General features: G+C 46.9%; 2 protein-coding genes and 2 long non-coding RNA genes across 4 annotated transcripts in view; 2 read left to right on the top strand and 2 right to left on the bottom strand.

Annotated features, from left to right (window-relative positions):
• The window catches only part of rims2b (regulating synaptic membrane exocytosis 2b), a 47,788-nt gene extending 46,998 nt beyond the window's left edge, over nt 1–790 (top strand). The window contains exons 34-35 of the mRNA XM_062446039.1: nt 1–65; nt 777–790. The exon at nt 1–65 is cut by the window's left edge and continues 69 nt beyond it. Of these exons, the coding sequence (XP_062302023.1) occupies nt 1–65; nt 777–790 (79 nt within the window). The remainder of the gene's footprint in view (nt 66–776) is intronic.
• A 3,747-nt stretch (nt 791–4,537) lies between these two features.
• LOC134007055 (regulating synaptic membrane exocytosis protein 4-like) lies at nt 4,538–9,616 on the top strand. Its single transcript, XM_062446217.1, has 5 exons — nt 4,538–5,207; nt 5,799–5,937; nt 6,084–6,196; nt 7,032–7,273; nt 7,641–9,616. Exons 1-5 carry the CDS (start codon nt 5,045–5,047, stop codon nt 7,836–7,838), a joined length of 855 nt encoding a protein of 284 aa, XP_062302201.1. The 5' UTR covers nt 4,538–5,044; the 3' UTR covers nt 7,839–9,616.
• LOC134007057 (uncharacterized) lies at nt 8,658–16,476 on the bottom strand. The gene is made up of 2 exons (XR_009927988.1): nt 16,253–16,476; nt 8,658–9,336 (listed from the first exon to the last, which is right to left on the bottom strand). It is a non-coding gene; the product is annotated as an uncharacterized LOC134007057 (long non-coding RNA).
• LOC134007058 (uncharacterized) lies at nt 12,651–13,098 on the bottom strand. Its single transcript, XR_009927989.1, has 2 exons — nt 13,065–13,098; nt 12,651–12,914 (listed from the first exon to the last, which is right to left on the bottom strand). It is a non-coding gene; the product is annotated as an uncharacterized LOC134007058 (long non-coding RNA).
• Nucleotides 16,477–16,738: the final 262 nt, after the last annotated feature.

Raw genomic sequence — 16,738 nt, 5'->3', positions numbered from 1 at the left:
AGCCGCTGGGGCGGAGGGGGGAGGAGGGGCGGAGGGCGCAGGAGGCGCTGAGGGAGGCGGGGGAGGTGAAGGGGGAGAGGAGGGGGGAGGGGCAGGGGGAGAGGAAGAGGCGGCCGAAAAGGAGGCGAAGCCAGCGGCGCCGGGCCCTGAGACCAAGTAAGCCAACCCGTGGAAGGGGCCAGTAGTCATGACAACACAAGGACAGTAGTCGTGACAACACAGTATGGTAACGACAAATGAGGCACCCGAGGTTTGGACCTCGGTAACAATAAAAACACACACGATTGTTCATTTAAACATCGCCCTGCTCCAAATATGAAAACACCCCTGAGCAAGATTTACACATTTGATGTGATCCCACTCTTACTAGGGGAAGTCTGCATGCTGGCCTAACAGCTGTGGAGAGGATCCGTTAGGGATTACTTGCATGTGCATGGACCCTTAGTGCTACTGTTCAGACTACTGTATTCATGTTGTACATTTCTACATCTGTGTAAACTCCTGAGACCTGGCAATACATGGCTTTTAAAATGTTTACATGATGACGCGTGTTTGGGTTCGGCAGAGAAGCATTCTAAGGATATTTGTTCTAGTTATGCATCTCTAACTCAACTAACTAGAAATGACACAGCTGTTCCAGGAGCTGTTCACATTTGTGACATCTAAATGTGACATCGAAATCTAAATATCTACTTTACTGCAGCGGACGTAAGCTGGTTGCTGGGCCTCAGGAAGATGTGTTCAGTACTGTGTCTCCTACACCTCCCCTTCCTCAGTCCTTATCTCCTGACCCTGACCCTACACCTCTCCTACCTCAGTCCTTATCTCCTGACCCTGACCCTACACCTCCCCTTCCTCAGTCCTTATCTCCTGACCCTGACCCTACACCTCTCCTTCCTCAGTCCTTATCTCCTGACCCTGACCCTACACCTCCCCTTCCTCAGTCCTTATCTCCTGACCCTGACCCTACACCTCTCCTTCCTCAGTCCTTATCTCCTGACCCTGACCCTACACCTCTCCTTCCTCAGTCCTTATCTCCTGAACCTGACCCTACACCTCCCCTTCCTCAGTCCTTATCTCCTGACCCTGACCCTACACCTCTCCTTCCTCAGTCCTTATCTCCTGAACCTGACCCTACACCTCCCCTTCCTCAGTCCTTATCTCCTGACCCTGACCCTACACCTCCCCTTCCTCAGTCCTTATCTCCTGACCCTGACCCTACACCTCTCCTTCCTCAGTCCTTATCTCCTGAACCTGACCCTACACCTCTCCTTCCTCAGTCCTTATCTCCTGACCCTGACCCTACACCTCTCCTACCTCAGTCCTTATCTCCTGACCCTGACCCTACAGCTCTCCTTCCTCAGTCCTTATCTCCTGACCCTGACCCTACACCTCCCCTTCCTCAGTCCTTATCTCCTGACCCTGACCCTACACCTCTCCTTCCTCAGTCCTTATCTCCTGACCCTGACCCTACACCTCTCCTTCCTCAGTCCTTATCTCCTGACCTGCCTGCGTCTTGACCCCCCCCCCCCCCCCCCATCTGCTCGTCTCATTGACTGACCACGATGGTAGTGTTGGTGGTAGTGGAGGTGGTGGTGTTAGTGTACCCTGGTTATCGCTGTTTGTCTGTCTGTGAGCAGACCTGGTCTATTCTGAGCACACGCTAACAGCGAGAGAGGACTGTTTTGTTCCCTTTATTATTACCATAAGAAAGCAGAGAATGAAAGCCATGATTATCCACAGTAGATGTTATGGTGACCTTAGTCTATAAATGCCTCGGTCATATTCAGCCAGTGTTCACAAAGTGGAGTGTGTGAGTGTTTATATGCTGTTGTCTTTGCTGGTATCAGGTGATAACAAGCTATCTCCTGGGTGCACACACACACAATCACAGATCCTTCATTCACACAAAGATCTACAAACACACAGCTACTGCACACACACATTCAGCTACTGCAAACACACACAGCTCTACACACAGAGACACACACTGATCTATAGACACACAACAACACTCAAATCCCTACTGCTAGGCTGACTGCTACCAGGCTGCAGGCAGAGCAGAGAAACAGCCTGTCAGAGATAGACAGGCAGAGCAGAGAAACAGCCTGTCAGAGGTAGAGGCAGAGCAGAGAAACAGCCTGTCAGAGGTAAAGAGGCAGAGCAGAGAAACAGCCTGTCAGGGGTAGAGAGGCAGCGCAGAGAAACAGCCTGTCAGAGGTAGAGAGGCAGTTCAGAGAAACAGCCTGTCAGAGGTAGAGAGGCAGAGCAGAGAAACAGCCAGTCAGAGCAGTAGTAATCCAAGGTCACTGTTGCTTCCTTATGTGCTACCTGCTGTAGGTCTGGTTGGACCTTTAACGCCAACCCAAGCTCCTGTTTTTGTGACCTTTGACCTGTGTGTCTGTGTCCTCCTGTAGCTGAAGACTGTCCTCCTCTTCCTGTCTCTTCCTGTTTGTCCGGCCTCCCCCCCTTCCTGTCTGTCTGTACTTCCTCTCCGCCCTCGATCCATCCTCTCCTCTCCTCCTCTCTTCCTCTACTCCTCTCCTCCTCTCCTCTCTTCCCCTCCTCCTCTCCTCCTCCTCTCCTCTCCTCTGCTCTCCCCATCTGCTCACCCCATCATCACTGACAGTGAGTTTACATCCAAAATGAAACACAGGCCCGCAAATGCGCCCGGCGCCAACCTTACCAAGAGCTCCAGCGTGGGCGGAGAGATCTGCTCGCTGGGACGCCGTGACGACGACGACGACGACGACAAGAAGAGACGCTCCAGCTTCGGGGCCAAGATGGCCGCCATGGTGGGACTGGGGAAGAAGAGTCAGAGTGCCTCCCAGCTCAACCCTGAGGGTGAGTGCCCACTACTTTCCGTGTAAGTGCACACAACTTCCCATTTCCATCTGAGGGTGAATACACACTGCTCCCTCCTCTTCCTCTCCATCATCCTCTTCCTGGGCTGGGCTGTGTTGGAGATATATGATGTGTCGTGTGTGTGTGAGAGAGAGAGAGAGTTCCATTGAGCAAAAAAAGCATTCAAAGTCTCTCACATTCTATGGAAACAGTGGAAGATTGTTTTCCTGGACTCACAAAACAGACACGTATTTTCATTCACTGCCACCATCATTGCAGCATTGCAACACCCACCACTGTAAGCCCCCTGCCCACTTTGTCAACGGGTGGTTTAAACAGTGCCCTCCAGGCTGGTCTCTCCTCCTCTTGCAACCCAAGCTTGGTCTCCCACGGGGTGTCAACTCTGCCTTTTAGTTCCTCCCCGTTCAGGACCTTTACACACCTTCTGTGGAGAGAGAGGGGGAAAGTTGGAGGAGACAGCGATAACTGGAAGAGGAGAGAGTGTGTCCTGTCTGTCTGTATACATTAGTGGTGATATGTGGTAGGTCTGTTTGAGTTGGCCAAGCCATGTGTTTATGAACTGTATCAGGATGTGGAGAGGAGGGGAGAGGGGACAGCAGAATGTTCTGTTCCAGGTTCTGGTTCTGGTCCTGGTTCAGCCAGTTGCAGTGCAGGAATGGGCCTGGATCTTGACTGTGTGTGTGTGTGTGTCACCAGGATATGGGGAGAAGAGGAAGTTGTTGATGTTGTTGTTGTTGTGAGACGGAGGTACTGTCAGGTGAAACGGAAAAATAATCCACTCTCCTGCCTCTCTTACGCACGTCTGTCCTCATGGTCTCCTTCTGCAATCATCGCTCTGCGCTCTCTCTCTCTCTTCCCCTCCTCTGTCTCTCTGTCAGCACAAACGAGAACCCATCATCATGCTGTCAGACGTTCTACTTTCCCTCTTTCCCTGCTGTTCTACTGCCATCCCTCCGATTTCTTCTTCTGTGCTGAGTCCTACGGTATGGATGTCATCCAGGGACAGGAGGAGGTCTGAATGCCGACCCCCCCGGCCGGCCTCAGTTCCATGTGCACATGGAATGGGCTGCCAGGTGAAGAGGGCTGTGCTCGCCTTTTCTCTCTCTTTCCCTCTCTCTCCGTCTCCCTCTCTCTCCCTCTCATCCTCTCTCCCCCCCCCCTCTCTCTCTTAAATCCATACAAGGACGTTAAAGGGTCCATATGGGTGTTGGGTCCCATGTTTTTTTAACGGTCGGGTTGGTACGAAGGAGCACAAACACTCAGGGAGGAACATACGGTCAACATGTTGACCACTCTCAACCATCTGCTCCAGCCTTCTCTGTTGGACCTGGTTTCAACATCAGCCAATCAGCGACCCCGGAACTAGACTGTGGAGGGTGAACCTAGTCCTCCTCCACCTCTTCCTCTGTCCTCTCCTCTCCCACCCTCCCACCTCCCTACACTTCACCCACCGAGGACGAGGAGGCTGAGGAGGAGGGTGGGTAGAGGAGGAGCGGAGAGGGGAGGGGAGGAGGGTGGAGAGTGGAGGCGAGGAGGCAAGAAGTGGGGGAGAGGGGGGGAGAGGGGGGGGAGGTCAAGAGAAGTGGTGGGGGAAGGGGATGAGAGTGTAGGTGAATTGAGAGATGGTGGGAGAGGAGGGGAGGGGAGGGGAGGGGAGGGGAGAGGACGCGGCTGGAGGGATACTCAAGGGTAGCTATGTAACAGAGACACGTGTGTGTGTGTCTCTGGGTAAATCTCTGACTCCTGGAGCACCATTCGATTTGCTCCTGTGCTGCGTGCTCTCTGATTGGTTGATCTTCTGGGTGAGCATGTACCCCTCCCGTTTTCCCACCTCCTAGCACAGTGAGCAGGGAGGAGCGGGGCTGAACACACACGCAGAGAAAGAGAGAGATAGGGAGACCGAAAGAAAGAAAGACGCGTCTTTTCAACTCTGGCAGAATGGACCCGGTCTCTTTGCTTCTTCTATGGATTAGTCTGGTCCCTCGTATTCTGTAGCACTTCATCGTTCTAGAGCTCTTCATCGTTCCAGAGCAACTTCATTGTTCTAGGGTGCTTCTTCCCTGGAACTCTCCGTCCGTCGGCCGTCTATCCGTCTGTCAACGATACGCCTGTCGGTCACCTGGTGGTGCGCTGCGGTTCTGTCCAGGGTCCAGGGTGCGGTGGCTAGGGGTGGAGCAGCATGGGCAGGCAGAGTAGTGATGCGAGCAGCAGTGCAGGGGGACCGGGGGGCGGCGCAGCCACACGAATGCAGCGCTCCCAGAGCAGGCTCAGTCTGTCAGCCTCCTTCGAGGCTCTGGTCGTCTACTTCCCCTGTGTGAGCTCCTACCACAAGGGCGACGCAGGTGAGACTGTGTGCGTGAGTGCGTGTGTGTGTCTGTGTGTGTGACAGTTAGTCTGCATGTCTGAGATTGGTCCAGCTGTGATCCAGTTCACAGTCTTGCCTGATAACAGCACTGTTCCAACCTTCCCCTACAACCTGCCAGTTGCGTGGAGCCTAGAGATCCACCTGCTGGGCAGATATAGGTACTACAGGCACCTGTTGAGGGAAATAAAAGGAAAGGGTGGGTGGGGGGGTAGGAAGAGATGTAGGGAGATATGGATATAGGGGGAGAGATGAGGAGAGAGGGAGGCATAGGGAGATATGAATAGAGGCAGAGAGATGGGAAGAGAGGAAGGGATATGGGGAGAGTGGGCCGAGGGTAACTGGGGAACAGGCTGTTCCCTGGGAACAGACCGATGAGGAGGAGAGAGACCTGCTGAAGCTAGGTTTGGTTTGGTGAGATTGGTTTACTGGTTCTTTACCGGCAGGCTGCCAAGGAATTGTGAGTTTACTAACACAAGTTGACTAACTCTCCCTCTCTTTTTACTTCTTTCCCTCTCTCTATTTCCCCCTCCATCCCTCCCTCTCTCTTTCACTCTCTCTCCTCCTCCAGAGGAGGAAGGGAAGAAGAAGGTGATCCGCCTGCCCATCCAGAGGAGCGTGGAGACGGGTCTGGCCATCGAGTTCAAGAGCAGGATGACCCGGCAGCCCAGCAGGGAGACTGACCCTGAAGCAGAGGCCAAGCCTGGGAAGTACGTACCCTGACACATGCCTGTACCCATCACTCACTGACGGTAACCCTGACACATGCCTAGAAACATCACATTCTTCAGAAATTCATCAACGGGACTAATGGTTATCCTCTCCCCCTCTACCCAACCCCCCTTTCCCCCTCCAGCCTCATCTTCCCAGGGGTGAGGATCGCTGCAGATAAACAGTTCACCGGCTTCCTGGAGGGATTAGGCCCCGCCCAGCTGGCAGGCAGACAGACTCTGGCCACGCCCCCCATGGGTAAGCTCCTCCCCTGCTGGACTCGTGCTGTTTCGTATTGGCCGGCCGTCTGGTGGTCGCTGTGTCGTATCTCTGCGTTGACCACAGACATGAACTCTGACCTTCGTGCCTTAGAGACACTCTAAGATAGATCTTTGATCTATTCATTATTCTTGAGTCTTATTTCTTGTCTGGTATTACTTTCTCTCCCAAGTTCAGCTTTCAACTTTATCCCCAGAGGGCAATTGTTTGTGCAGCAAATGACTATAAAATATAAAAAGCCTAGAGAGGTACGTCAAACAGCAGGTGGGAGAACAACAGTGGTCCGAAGTTCACCTTCCAATCATGGAACTGATTATCGAGGAACTTTATAAAGGATAAGGTGCCGACTTTTAGAGCACCAGTTAAAAGATCAAAATGTCACTAGAAATACTCTCTTCTCATCTAACTGATCACTCCTGAACCTAAACTGAAGTCATACTGTTGGGGGAGACAGACCTTGTTTCTTCCGTGTTCAATAACAGTTAATAAGGGGAATCCTATTTGTTTATCCGGCCCATCAGGACATCCCAGGTCCTGATGTTATATTGATACTGGATATTATATTAACCACCAGGTGATATCTATTACCAAACTTTATCATTATACTGGATGGTCCTGAGGTTATATTAATACTGGATGGTCCTGAGGTTATTTTAATACTGGATGGTCCTGAGGTTATATTAATACTGGATGGTCCCAAGGCGATATTAATACTGGATGGTCCTGAGGTCATATTAATATTGGATGGTCCCAAGGCTATATTAATACTGGATGGTCCTGAGGTCATATTAATACCAGTTCTATCTGTCTGCAGGTGATATCCAGATCGGCATGGTGTTCAGGAAGGAGCGTCTGGATGTGGAGGTGATCCGTGCCCGGGGCCTGGTGGGTAAACAGGGCAACAAGCAGACGCCCGCTCCGTACGTCAAGGTGTACCTGATGGACAACGGCAAGTGCATCGTGAAGAAGAAGACCAGGCTGGCCAGGAAGACCCTGGACCCTCTCTACCAGCAGCAGCTGCAGTTTGAGGAGAACCCCGAGGGCAAGGTCCTGCAGGTAACCAGGAAGTAACACTAACTAATACAGGTCCTGCAGGTAACCAGGAAGTAACACTAACTAGTACAGGTCCTGCAGGAAACCAGGAAGTAACACCAACTAGTTCAGGTCCTGCAGGTAACCAGGAAGTAACACTAACTAGTACCTGCAGTTAAACAGGAAGTAACACTAACTAGTACAGGCCCTGCAGTTAAACAGGAAGTAACACTAACTAGTACAGGCCCTGCAGGTAACCATGAAGTAACACTAACTAGTACAGGTCCTGCAGGTAACCAGGAAGTAGGTAAGTAACTAACCCTAACATGTGTGACTTCTGACCCTAACATGTGTGACTTCTGACCCTAACATGTGTGACCTCTGTCTGCAGATCATCGTTTGGGGCGACTACGGACGCATGGACCACAAATCCTTCATGGGAGCTGCTCAGATCCTATTGGACGATCTGGACTTGTCCAACATGGTGATTGGCTGGTTCAAACTCTTTCCTCCCACCTCATTGGTGGACCCGACCTTGGCACCTTTGACTAGTAAAGCCGCCCTTGAGGGCTCCAACACTCGCTCCTAGCACTCCGAGGGACGGCTAGCGTCGTTATAGCAACCAGTGAGGGAGATGTGGGTGTGGTCAAGATGGCCACGCCCCTGATTCCGCTGCATGTTCGATGTCGTGTGTTCTGATTCTGTCAAGAGAAAAAGGGCGGGACATAGGGCCGGTCGTCTCCCTGGCGACCCGCCCGCTCGTGCACACACAGGACACGCCCCTCCGAAGGAGGACCTGGCTAAGGATGCTTGGACATGAAGGACTTGTCAGTGGACAGGAAGTGGATGCAACTCAGTGGTGCTAGATCACCTGTAGGTTCTACGGTCCAAGCCATGAGAGAGGAGAGAGGATAGAGGGAGGAGAGAGAGGGAGGAGAGAGAGACAACTGCAGAGAACTGAGTGATAGCTCTACAGAGACTCTGGTTTTGTCTACTAGGACGTTTTCTGCCTTCGTTGTCGAACGCTGTGGTTGGCTGCTGGTCAGGCCACGCTCACCAGTCGCCATGACAAAGACATGGGGACCAATACCAGCTAGGTGAGGGATGGTGTCCACCAATCATCAACCAGGGACAGACCTCCCCAGCAACTCCCACCTCCCCTCCTCACCCCTCCCTCCCCCCACTCCCTCCCTCCACTCCACCCCTCCAAACAGGATGCAAACACACTCAGACAGCCAATCACATGCTGGAGAGCCAATCACATGGTCATAGAGGTGTGGCCACTGATCGTCATGGTGACCAGACCCAATCACCAACACCTTCCTATCATCCACTGGTCTCCACAGAAACAAACTGGACCTTCTCTTTATTTATTTGATTCTTTTTATTTTCTCTTCTGTTCTGCATGGACACACGCTGGGTGACGCGTGGAAAGGAAAAAAGTTGAAACTGCATCTTAAGAGAGAAAACAAAAGAGATAGAATTTCTATTCTACGATTTATATTATTTTCTAAGAAGAGAAACCCTATAGTGCATGGTTCTCAGGGCGAGTGAATGCTGTCTGATGATCAAGATGGTGGTGGCTGTCGCTCCCAAATAAGCCTGTTTACAAGTGTGTCGTTTTACGGACAGTGAGTGTTGATAGGGCACTGAGAAGAACTGATATTGTGTTGAAAGAGAAAGGGGGAGAAAGAGTGAGAGGGAGGGAGATGGATGCACAGAAGGTTGTGTGTGTGTGTGTGTGTGTGTGTGTGTCAGAGCTCCTGACTGTCCAGGTCTGCATGGCCTCCCTCTTCTCTGTTTCCACCACAAACACGCATGTAATGAGGCTCCGGCTACACGCCTAGAACACGCCTCCAACCGCATGTTTAGATATGATGATGATGATGATGAAGATGATGTTTGAGGAGTTTGCAGTTTCCTGTACAGTGCATGTGAACCTTGCCACGCCCCTCATCCTCCTCACTGCCCCCACGTTGGCACGACAACGATGCACCAATGGTGATGTGGCAGCGTTCGCCATGGCGATAGAGGTGAGAGGTCAGAATCATCCAACTAGACATTCCATCGACTGGTAACCATGGTTTCTGTGTGATTTAAAAAGAAAACAAGTATGGAAATGAAATAAAAGAGTTTTATATTTATTGATAAAGTTGACAAGGGGAAAACAAATGTATGGTTGCAAGTATATTTTATTTTAATATTGTTATAAAGAAAAAGATAAAATGTAAAAAAGGTGTAAAAGAGCTGTTGAGACTGACCCTGCTGAACAGGGAGGGAGGAGAATGTGACTGGAAATGGGACATTGCCACAAAACATGAATTTTTAATTGTTTCTTGTTTTGAGAAAAATAAAATTAATTTACTACTTTTTGTCCGCTTTGTCTGTGAATGCGTTGACACGTCTTCTCACTCAACCACTTGGTTGCTGTGTGAATTTACACATTAAGCTATACAATTACCTTAACCTGCGAGTCTTCTGGAAGGAGGCCCCTGTACTGAAGAGTGATCTGTACCTGGTCACTACTGCCAGCTTGTTCTTCTCAACATCACGTACACTCTCCCTGCCATGCAGTCAGTGACATCACAGAGATACAACAGGCTTAAAGAGAATCTCAACAGCTGTTTAACTGTCTGTAATGTGGCCTCAAATAGAGGCCTTGCAAGTGATCTTGACAGGGCTGCCAACTCTCACGCATTGGCCGTGAGACACACGCATTTCAACCAGTTCACACGCTGTCACGCCACACCTTGTATTTCTCACGCTGAGAAGGCAACGCCAACCAAGTAGTCCTGCTAGCGTTGTAAACAGTAATGGACGAGGCACAGGCACACGGAGTGAAGCAACATGGACGCGCGAACACATTTACATTTAGCCTACATTTATTCGTTGTCGCTTTTATCCAAAGCGACTTCCAAGAGAGAGCTTTACAAAAGTGCATAGGTCACTGATCATAACAACGAGATAGCCCCAAACATTGCAAGCAGCCAGAACTTGAAGCATACTTTGTGAAAAGCAAATAAGTGCCAATGGGAAGAACCATAAGAGCATGTAGTTAAACAAGTTACAACTAGAGAGGGTACAATTTCTGGGGAAATTGTAGGGTGTGCTTGCTTGCGTCGGTTGCACAGGGGTCCGTTTTTGAATTACATTTTTACAACTGATATTTCTGTAAATTTTATATAAAAATGCATACTTATTATTTATAAAGATTACATAGATTTAAAAGCATTTTTTTGCTGCTCATTTACAACTGAAAATACGAGTGAAATGTAGAATGAAATAGATGTCTTCTCATTTCCCCTGCAAGAGGCAGCCTCATCGTTGAATCAAAACGAATAAATGTGGCAGACCGGTGTAAACATTGACCTAATCTCTATGATTTAAACGTCCTTTTAAGTTTTTCCCTTCTCGTGATATTTTAAGGAATTTAGCCTACTCATATTGCATTCATTAACCCCCTTTGAAGATTATTCTACGACGTTACCGGCAGTAGAAGATGGAATCGCGATTCAAACAGTACCATCTGCTAACTGAAAATATGCCCCCAAAAACGTAAATAAGCTTGACATTTATTTAGTGGAAAATCGCTTTCATAAAAAGCTCAGTGGTAGCGATCATTGTCAGTACTATAACAACGCCAAGTGCGATATAGCCCTGTGTGGAGAAGCTGCCCCGGTAAATTGTACTACTACGGTACAGTACTAGACTACTGCTGTGTTCGTTCGTCTTGGTAGCGATTGCGTTGGTTGAATTGGATTTAACGTTCCTGGCTGTGGCAATGAAGTTAAGGTTAGTAGTTAGATAGACTTTTGATTTGAGTAAGGGGAGTAACATGTTCTGTCGCCGTTTGACTTCCTACAGCTGTGTACAGTAGATGTTTTTGTAGTGTCTCGCGTAGGCTACAGCGTTGCAGTGAGCAACACTGGTTTGAAACCACAGGTAATGATCATTTCACCCACAACATCGTTTACTTGTAATGTAATGTCAGAATAAATCCTACAACGAAAATGTATTTGTGAGGAATGTTTATTTTAACGATTGAAAACCGTTTCCGAAAGTAGATGTGGGCCTACTTCCTTAATATCAGCTAATATTGTACATTACATTTCACAATTGTGTTTCACATCACAAAGTAAATAGTTATCACCCTGGCCTCTTTGCTTGTGGCGTTTCTGCAGCTGCCTTGCAGTAAAGCTATAGTTAGCCTAGCTATCCCCCAAGTTAACAGATGCGAAACGAATGTTCTGCGACAGGTAGTCACGCGTGTTTTCGTGACGTTAGTGACGTAGTGACGTTAGTAACGTCAGTGACTGTGGCTAGCAAATTAGCCACCGTTAGCTTCACTTTTCGCCACAACAACTTAACTTCAGCCTAAACCATGCAACGGAACGTAAATAAAAATACAAGCAACTCAATCGCTACCAAGACGAAACTTTTGACACCTAGGTTGTCTATGTAGGCACCAGATATTGACAAAGATTTAGGGGGGCAAAAATAAATAATAATAATAAATATATATGTGAGAGAACAAAGGTTGTGCTCTCGCCGAAGGCTTGAGCACACCCAATTAAACAACATGAACCTCAAAAAGTGCAAGTGTACCTGTACAAAAAGCAAGCAACATTAATATAATTCACAGCGAGTACAAGAAGTTAAATCAGTTACAACTAACCAACAAGAGCAACAAGTCCCTCAACAAGAGTCACCGTGAGCACCCGTGAAAGCTTGTCTCGGGGGAGTTGCTTTGTACTCAGCAACATTTTGGTTGGCCCCATCAAATCTCACTCCTAGGTTTTTTGAAAAGTAGGCAGCCCTGACTGACTCCAATTTTAGAAATGTGCAAGTATGTTACCTGTAACCTCGAGCACCAAAAAGTTAGTGACCTTAACCCTTGTGTTATCTTCGGGTCATTCTGACCCATCAGTCATTGTGACCCACCGTCGTATTGCGACAGATTTACCGCATACAAAGACAAAGTGAAGCATTTTCTTTTAACCGTTGGGCTGTCTCAGACCCCCCACATTGCAAAGGTTAAAAGAAAATTATTTTTATTTGTTTTTGTATTGGGTAAAATTGGGTAAACACAACGATGGTTCGTTATGAACCTTTGGGTCATGTGACCCGAAGGCAGCACGAGGGTTAAAGTATGCATAGCCTACTCACCAATCAGCTGTTATCTCTACTATAATACGGATTTAACCATCAACACAGTATAACTGACACCAGAGGCTACGACATTACCTTTGGAGCATGGAAAGTCCACTGTCAGTGACTCAGAGGCCTTAAGTTAAAAGCTACTTCAAAAGGTCTATGTCTATAATCAGTATTAGCCGTATCATCCAGACTAGATCAAGGTTTTCACCGCCGTAGCGTGATAGATACGTACAAGGAGAACAAGTAACTTAAAATGCACAATGATTTATTATCTAAATAGTAAGATAGTCAATACAATAATAATGAAACAATCAAATAAACATACCTTCGGAGCAATAGTTAACGAAGGTATTCACAATAAAACTATAAGCGCCTAACGCACCGGAGCTCGTATAGTAAACAAAACACAGAGATGGTAAATCTTCTTTCAGTCTTCCTCAGTTCACCTTCCTCTTCAACAGCTGAGGCCACCTCTCCAAAGGTGTCTTAGGTCTCTGCCAATACAGCCCTACACAAATAAATACATTTTATTATTAGATGTAGGCCTACCCCACTAAGCGCATTGAACGTCGTTTCAACTTCACAGTTGAAACGACGATCCTTACAATCTGTGGGTCTTCTGAAAGATGCCAGAAACAGAAAAGGTTGGTAAACTCACAGGCTAGAGCATGTAGTCGTCAGTAGAATCCTACGGTGGCCCTGAAGTGCAAATCACACCCACTAACATGAGTGCATCCCCCCAAATGAAAACACTCCCCCCAAATACGATTCAACTTCCCCCAAATAGGATGACGTGCTCACCTCCCCCCAATACAAAGACACGCTCCCCCAAATGGGAAACGACATTACATTAACTCAAAAACACATTACATTAACCCTTGTGTTATCTTCGGGTCGTTCTGACCCATCAGTCATTGTGACCCACCGTCGTATTGCGACAACTTTACCGCATACAAAAACAAAGTGAAGCATTTTCTTTTAACCGTTGGGCTGTCTCAGACCCCCCACATTGCGAAGGTTAAAAGAAAATTATTTTTATTTGTTTTTGTATTGGGTAAAATTGGGTAAACACAAGATGGTTCGTTATGAACCTTTGGGTCATGTGACCCGAAGGCAGCACGAGGGTTAACTCAAAACGGAAAGGGTAGGTACAACACTTCGTCGCTGAATGGATGCAGTAACTAACAAGAAATTGATCGACAGAAGTACAAAATGCAATAGCCTGACAGAGTTACGTGCAGGACATTTGTTTGGCTATCGAAGCATGTAGCAAATAGTAGGCTACTTATGCAAAAGTATATATTGCGTGTTAAACGTCAAAATCGATAGCCAAACAATTATCCTGGTCCACGTAACTCTGTCATTGTGGCATTTCGTTCTTCTTTTGTGGACAATTTTTTTTTCTTCTGAAAAGTCCTGCTTCCTTCAACTGTGTTGCGTGCGCATCTACTTATTTTAATGTTGTGAAACGTTAACAGCATATCTAAGATTATTTCATAGGAATGTCCCTGATTAAAATAAAGTGTAGTGCAAGTCATGACTCTGAATTGTTAACACAATGTTTCTTCTTTTATTCCAACCAAAACGATCAACTTCATGGTAATGACAGAGTTACGTGGACCAGGATGGTTGTTTCGCTATCGATTTTGACGTTTAACATGCAATTTATACTTTTGCATAAGTAGCCTATTGCTACTACTTGCTACATGCTTCGATAGCGAAACAAATGTCCTGGTGCACGTAACTCTGTCAGGCTATTGCATTTTGTACTTCTGTCGATCTATTTCTTGTTAGTTACTGCATCCATTCAGCGACGAAGTGTTGTACCTACCCTTTCCGTTTTGAGTTAATGTAATGTGTTTTTGAGTTAATTTAATGTCGTTTCCCATTTGGGTGAGCGTGTCCTTGTATTGGGGGGAGGTTAAGCACGTCATCCTATTTGGGGTGAGTTGACTCGTATTTGGGGGGAGTGTTTTCATTTGGGGGATGCACTCATGTTAGTGGGTGTGATTTGCACTTCAGGGCCACCGTAGTAATCCACTTAAACGTCTTCATTGATAATCAAACTACGACAACGGTTGTGTAATTTTACGAGCAGCGGAACCTGTTTGGAACGTGCACTGACTTCTTAAATTAGCAACTGGCTTGGACCATCACTGGTGTGGTTGAGGTAAAGCACGGGTTCCTTCGTTGTGCGGTAGAAGATGGGCCTGATTGGTACCTGAGACGGCCCTCTGGAGATGTTGGTTGTTCTAAAGAGGATATGGATTTGAAAGCATGACTATATTTATTAGAATTTGATGAAAAGCAAACCCCTAAGCATACAGCACACACTGAAGTTCTGTGAAGCCAGTTTCAAAATGTATGCATGTCCCTTTAACCTAGCCTACTCCAAACAACCTAAGGTTAGGGTCATTCTCACACTCCTACGTGCAAATCATTTCAAACACTTTTTTGTAACTTCCTATTTCCAATAATCTGACAGCTCAGTCATGTCAATTGCAAACACTTTACAGGTACCCAAGTGGTCAAAGAGGGTGACGGTTGGTGGTTGTAGAGCATCATCATAGACAAGCTCAAACTCCAGGATCTCTGTAATGGCCTCACACTGGCCAGTGTCTGCAACAAAAGGATCTATAAATATTATCTTTGAAGTGAGTTAAATATAAATATCTAGGCCTATGTAAATATAAAGAGATTGACCGAATTATGTTGTCATAATAATCAGACGAAGACCCCCACTAGAGCCCACATGACAAGCTGACAAGGTAGCTTTTGGTGGCATGATATCACAATTTTGTGATCTTGCTGTATTTGTCTGCTTACTACTTGGTGCCTGCTTGCCTAATGCCAATGTGTTTACAATAGGCAATTCAAAACTACCGTAGATGTTGGTGCGTGTACATGGTGTAGGCCATCAAACAGAACCCAATATCCAATGGGCTCTCAATTATCCTCACACTGGATAGGTTTCTGCAACCGAATGATGTATAGTTATTAAAGTACAGTTGTATCAAGGATTAGTTATCATACGGTGTGTGTGCGTGGGGGGGGCGGGGGGGGGGGTACACAAAGTGATTGCCGATTGCATAAGGGCAGGGCAGAGAGATTGATACAGATTAATAAATATTTCTTTTTTTAAATGGGACCTGATGGTCCCCTACCTGGTGGTCTCACCCAGCTGTGAGACGTTTGAACTAACTACACTTTACTCCATCTGGTCTTTTGGGATGAGAGAGTGATGAAGTGATAATTAGACAACCGCTGACCACACCACAGACGGGTAGCATTTAGCAACTGGCTAATATAGTATGTAGTTATACGTGTGTGTCTGAATAGGAAACGTTTCACAAGTGCAGAATCCCAAGGAGAGATTTACATGTGGTGTGTGCCATGTCACGGATAACATCAGAAAAGGGAAGTACTACTGTTTACTACTATCCTACATGCTATTTGGAATGCTATGCTGGTTTACATTTTGTGCCACAGAAGAAGTATTTCACATGGTGTGTCAAACTAGGTAGTTGGACCTGTTATTGGTCATGTATGTCAATGAGCACAAGATGTCCGTAGTCTAATTGATTTCTTCAGCAAACACATTCCCATGTTGATTGCCTATGTGCTAGGCCTAGTTCTTAAACTGCGCAGTTTTTTTGTGTCACGTGTCATAGCTTTAGCCACTCCTTTCTGTCAAAGTTGTTTTTAAGTAAACTAGCTTAAAACGAAAAGTCTTGTCTAAACTGAGTAAAACTGTGGTGCTGAAGACATGTAGGCCTATGTTTCCTTCACTGGTGACCTAACAAAATTGAATATTTTACACAGCATTTAGTGATCACAATTTCTTACCGTGTCAAGTCAATGAAGTTCAGTTCTGGCTTAGTCCTCACAAACATCTTCTGCCATGTTCAGTCACCAACCCCAATATCCTAAACTGTAGTTTTTAACCAAAGTCAAAGACAGATGAAGTCCGGTTCAGAAGGACAATACTTCTGAGCAGGAACGTCTGTGAAGTGAAGTCTCTTGCCTTGCAGGGTGTGTTTATTTATAAACAGGAAGATCAACCTAGTGGCTTAATGCTTATGTAATTACTCACTTCAGTTTTTTCTCTGGTCTCATACCAGTGAATGCGCTGTGTGCATTATGACTGATTCCCTTCCTGTTTAAACTTGCCATTTTGCAACTGCACCAGCTTATTGTCTTTTAAAATACAAAAACCCAGAAGGTAAAGATTAACTTCCCACTATTTATATTCTGTAGAACAGGAGTAAAGCTCTAATCTAATGTACAGTTGTCCATATCATTTAGCATGCTATCAACAAAGATTCCCTTGGG

This window comes from Osmerus eperlanus, chromosome 20 (assembly GCF_963692335.1).
Source record: "Osmerus eperlanus chromosome 20, fOsmEpe2.1, whole genome shotgun sequence".
Lineage (NCBI taxonomy): Eukaryota > Metazoa > Chordata > Actinopteri > Osmeriformes > Osmeridae > Osmerus > Osmerus eperlanus.
The sequence above is the reverse complement of the archived record's forward strand: the minus strand, read 5'-3'. Positions and strand labels throughout refer to the sequence as shown.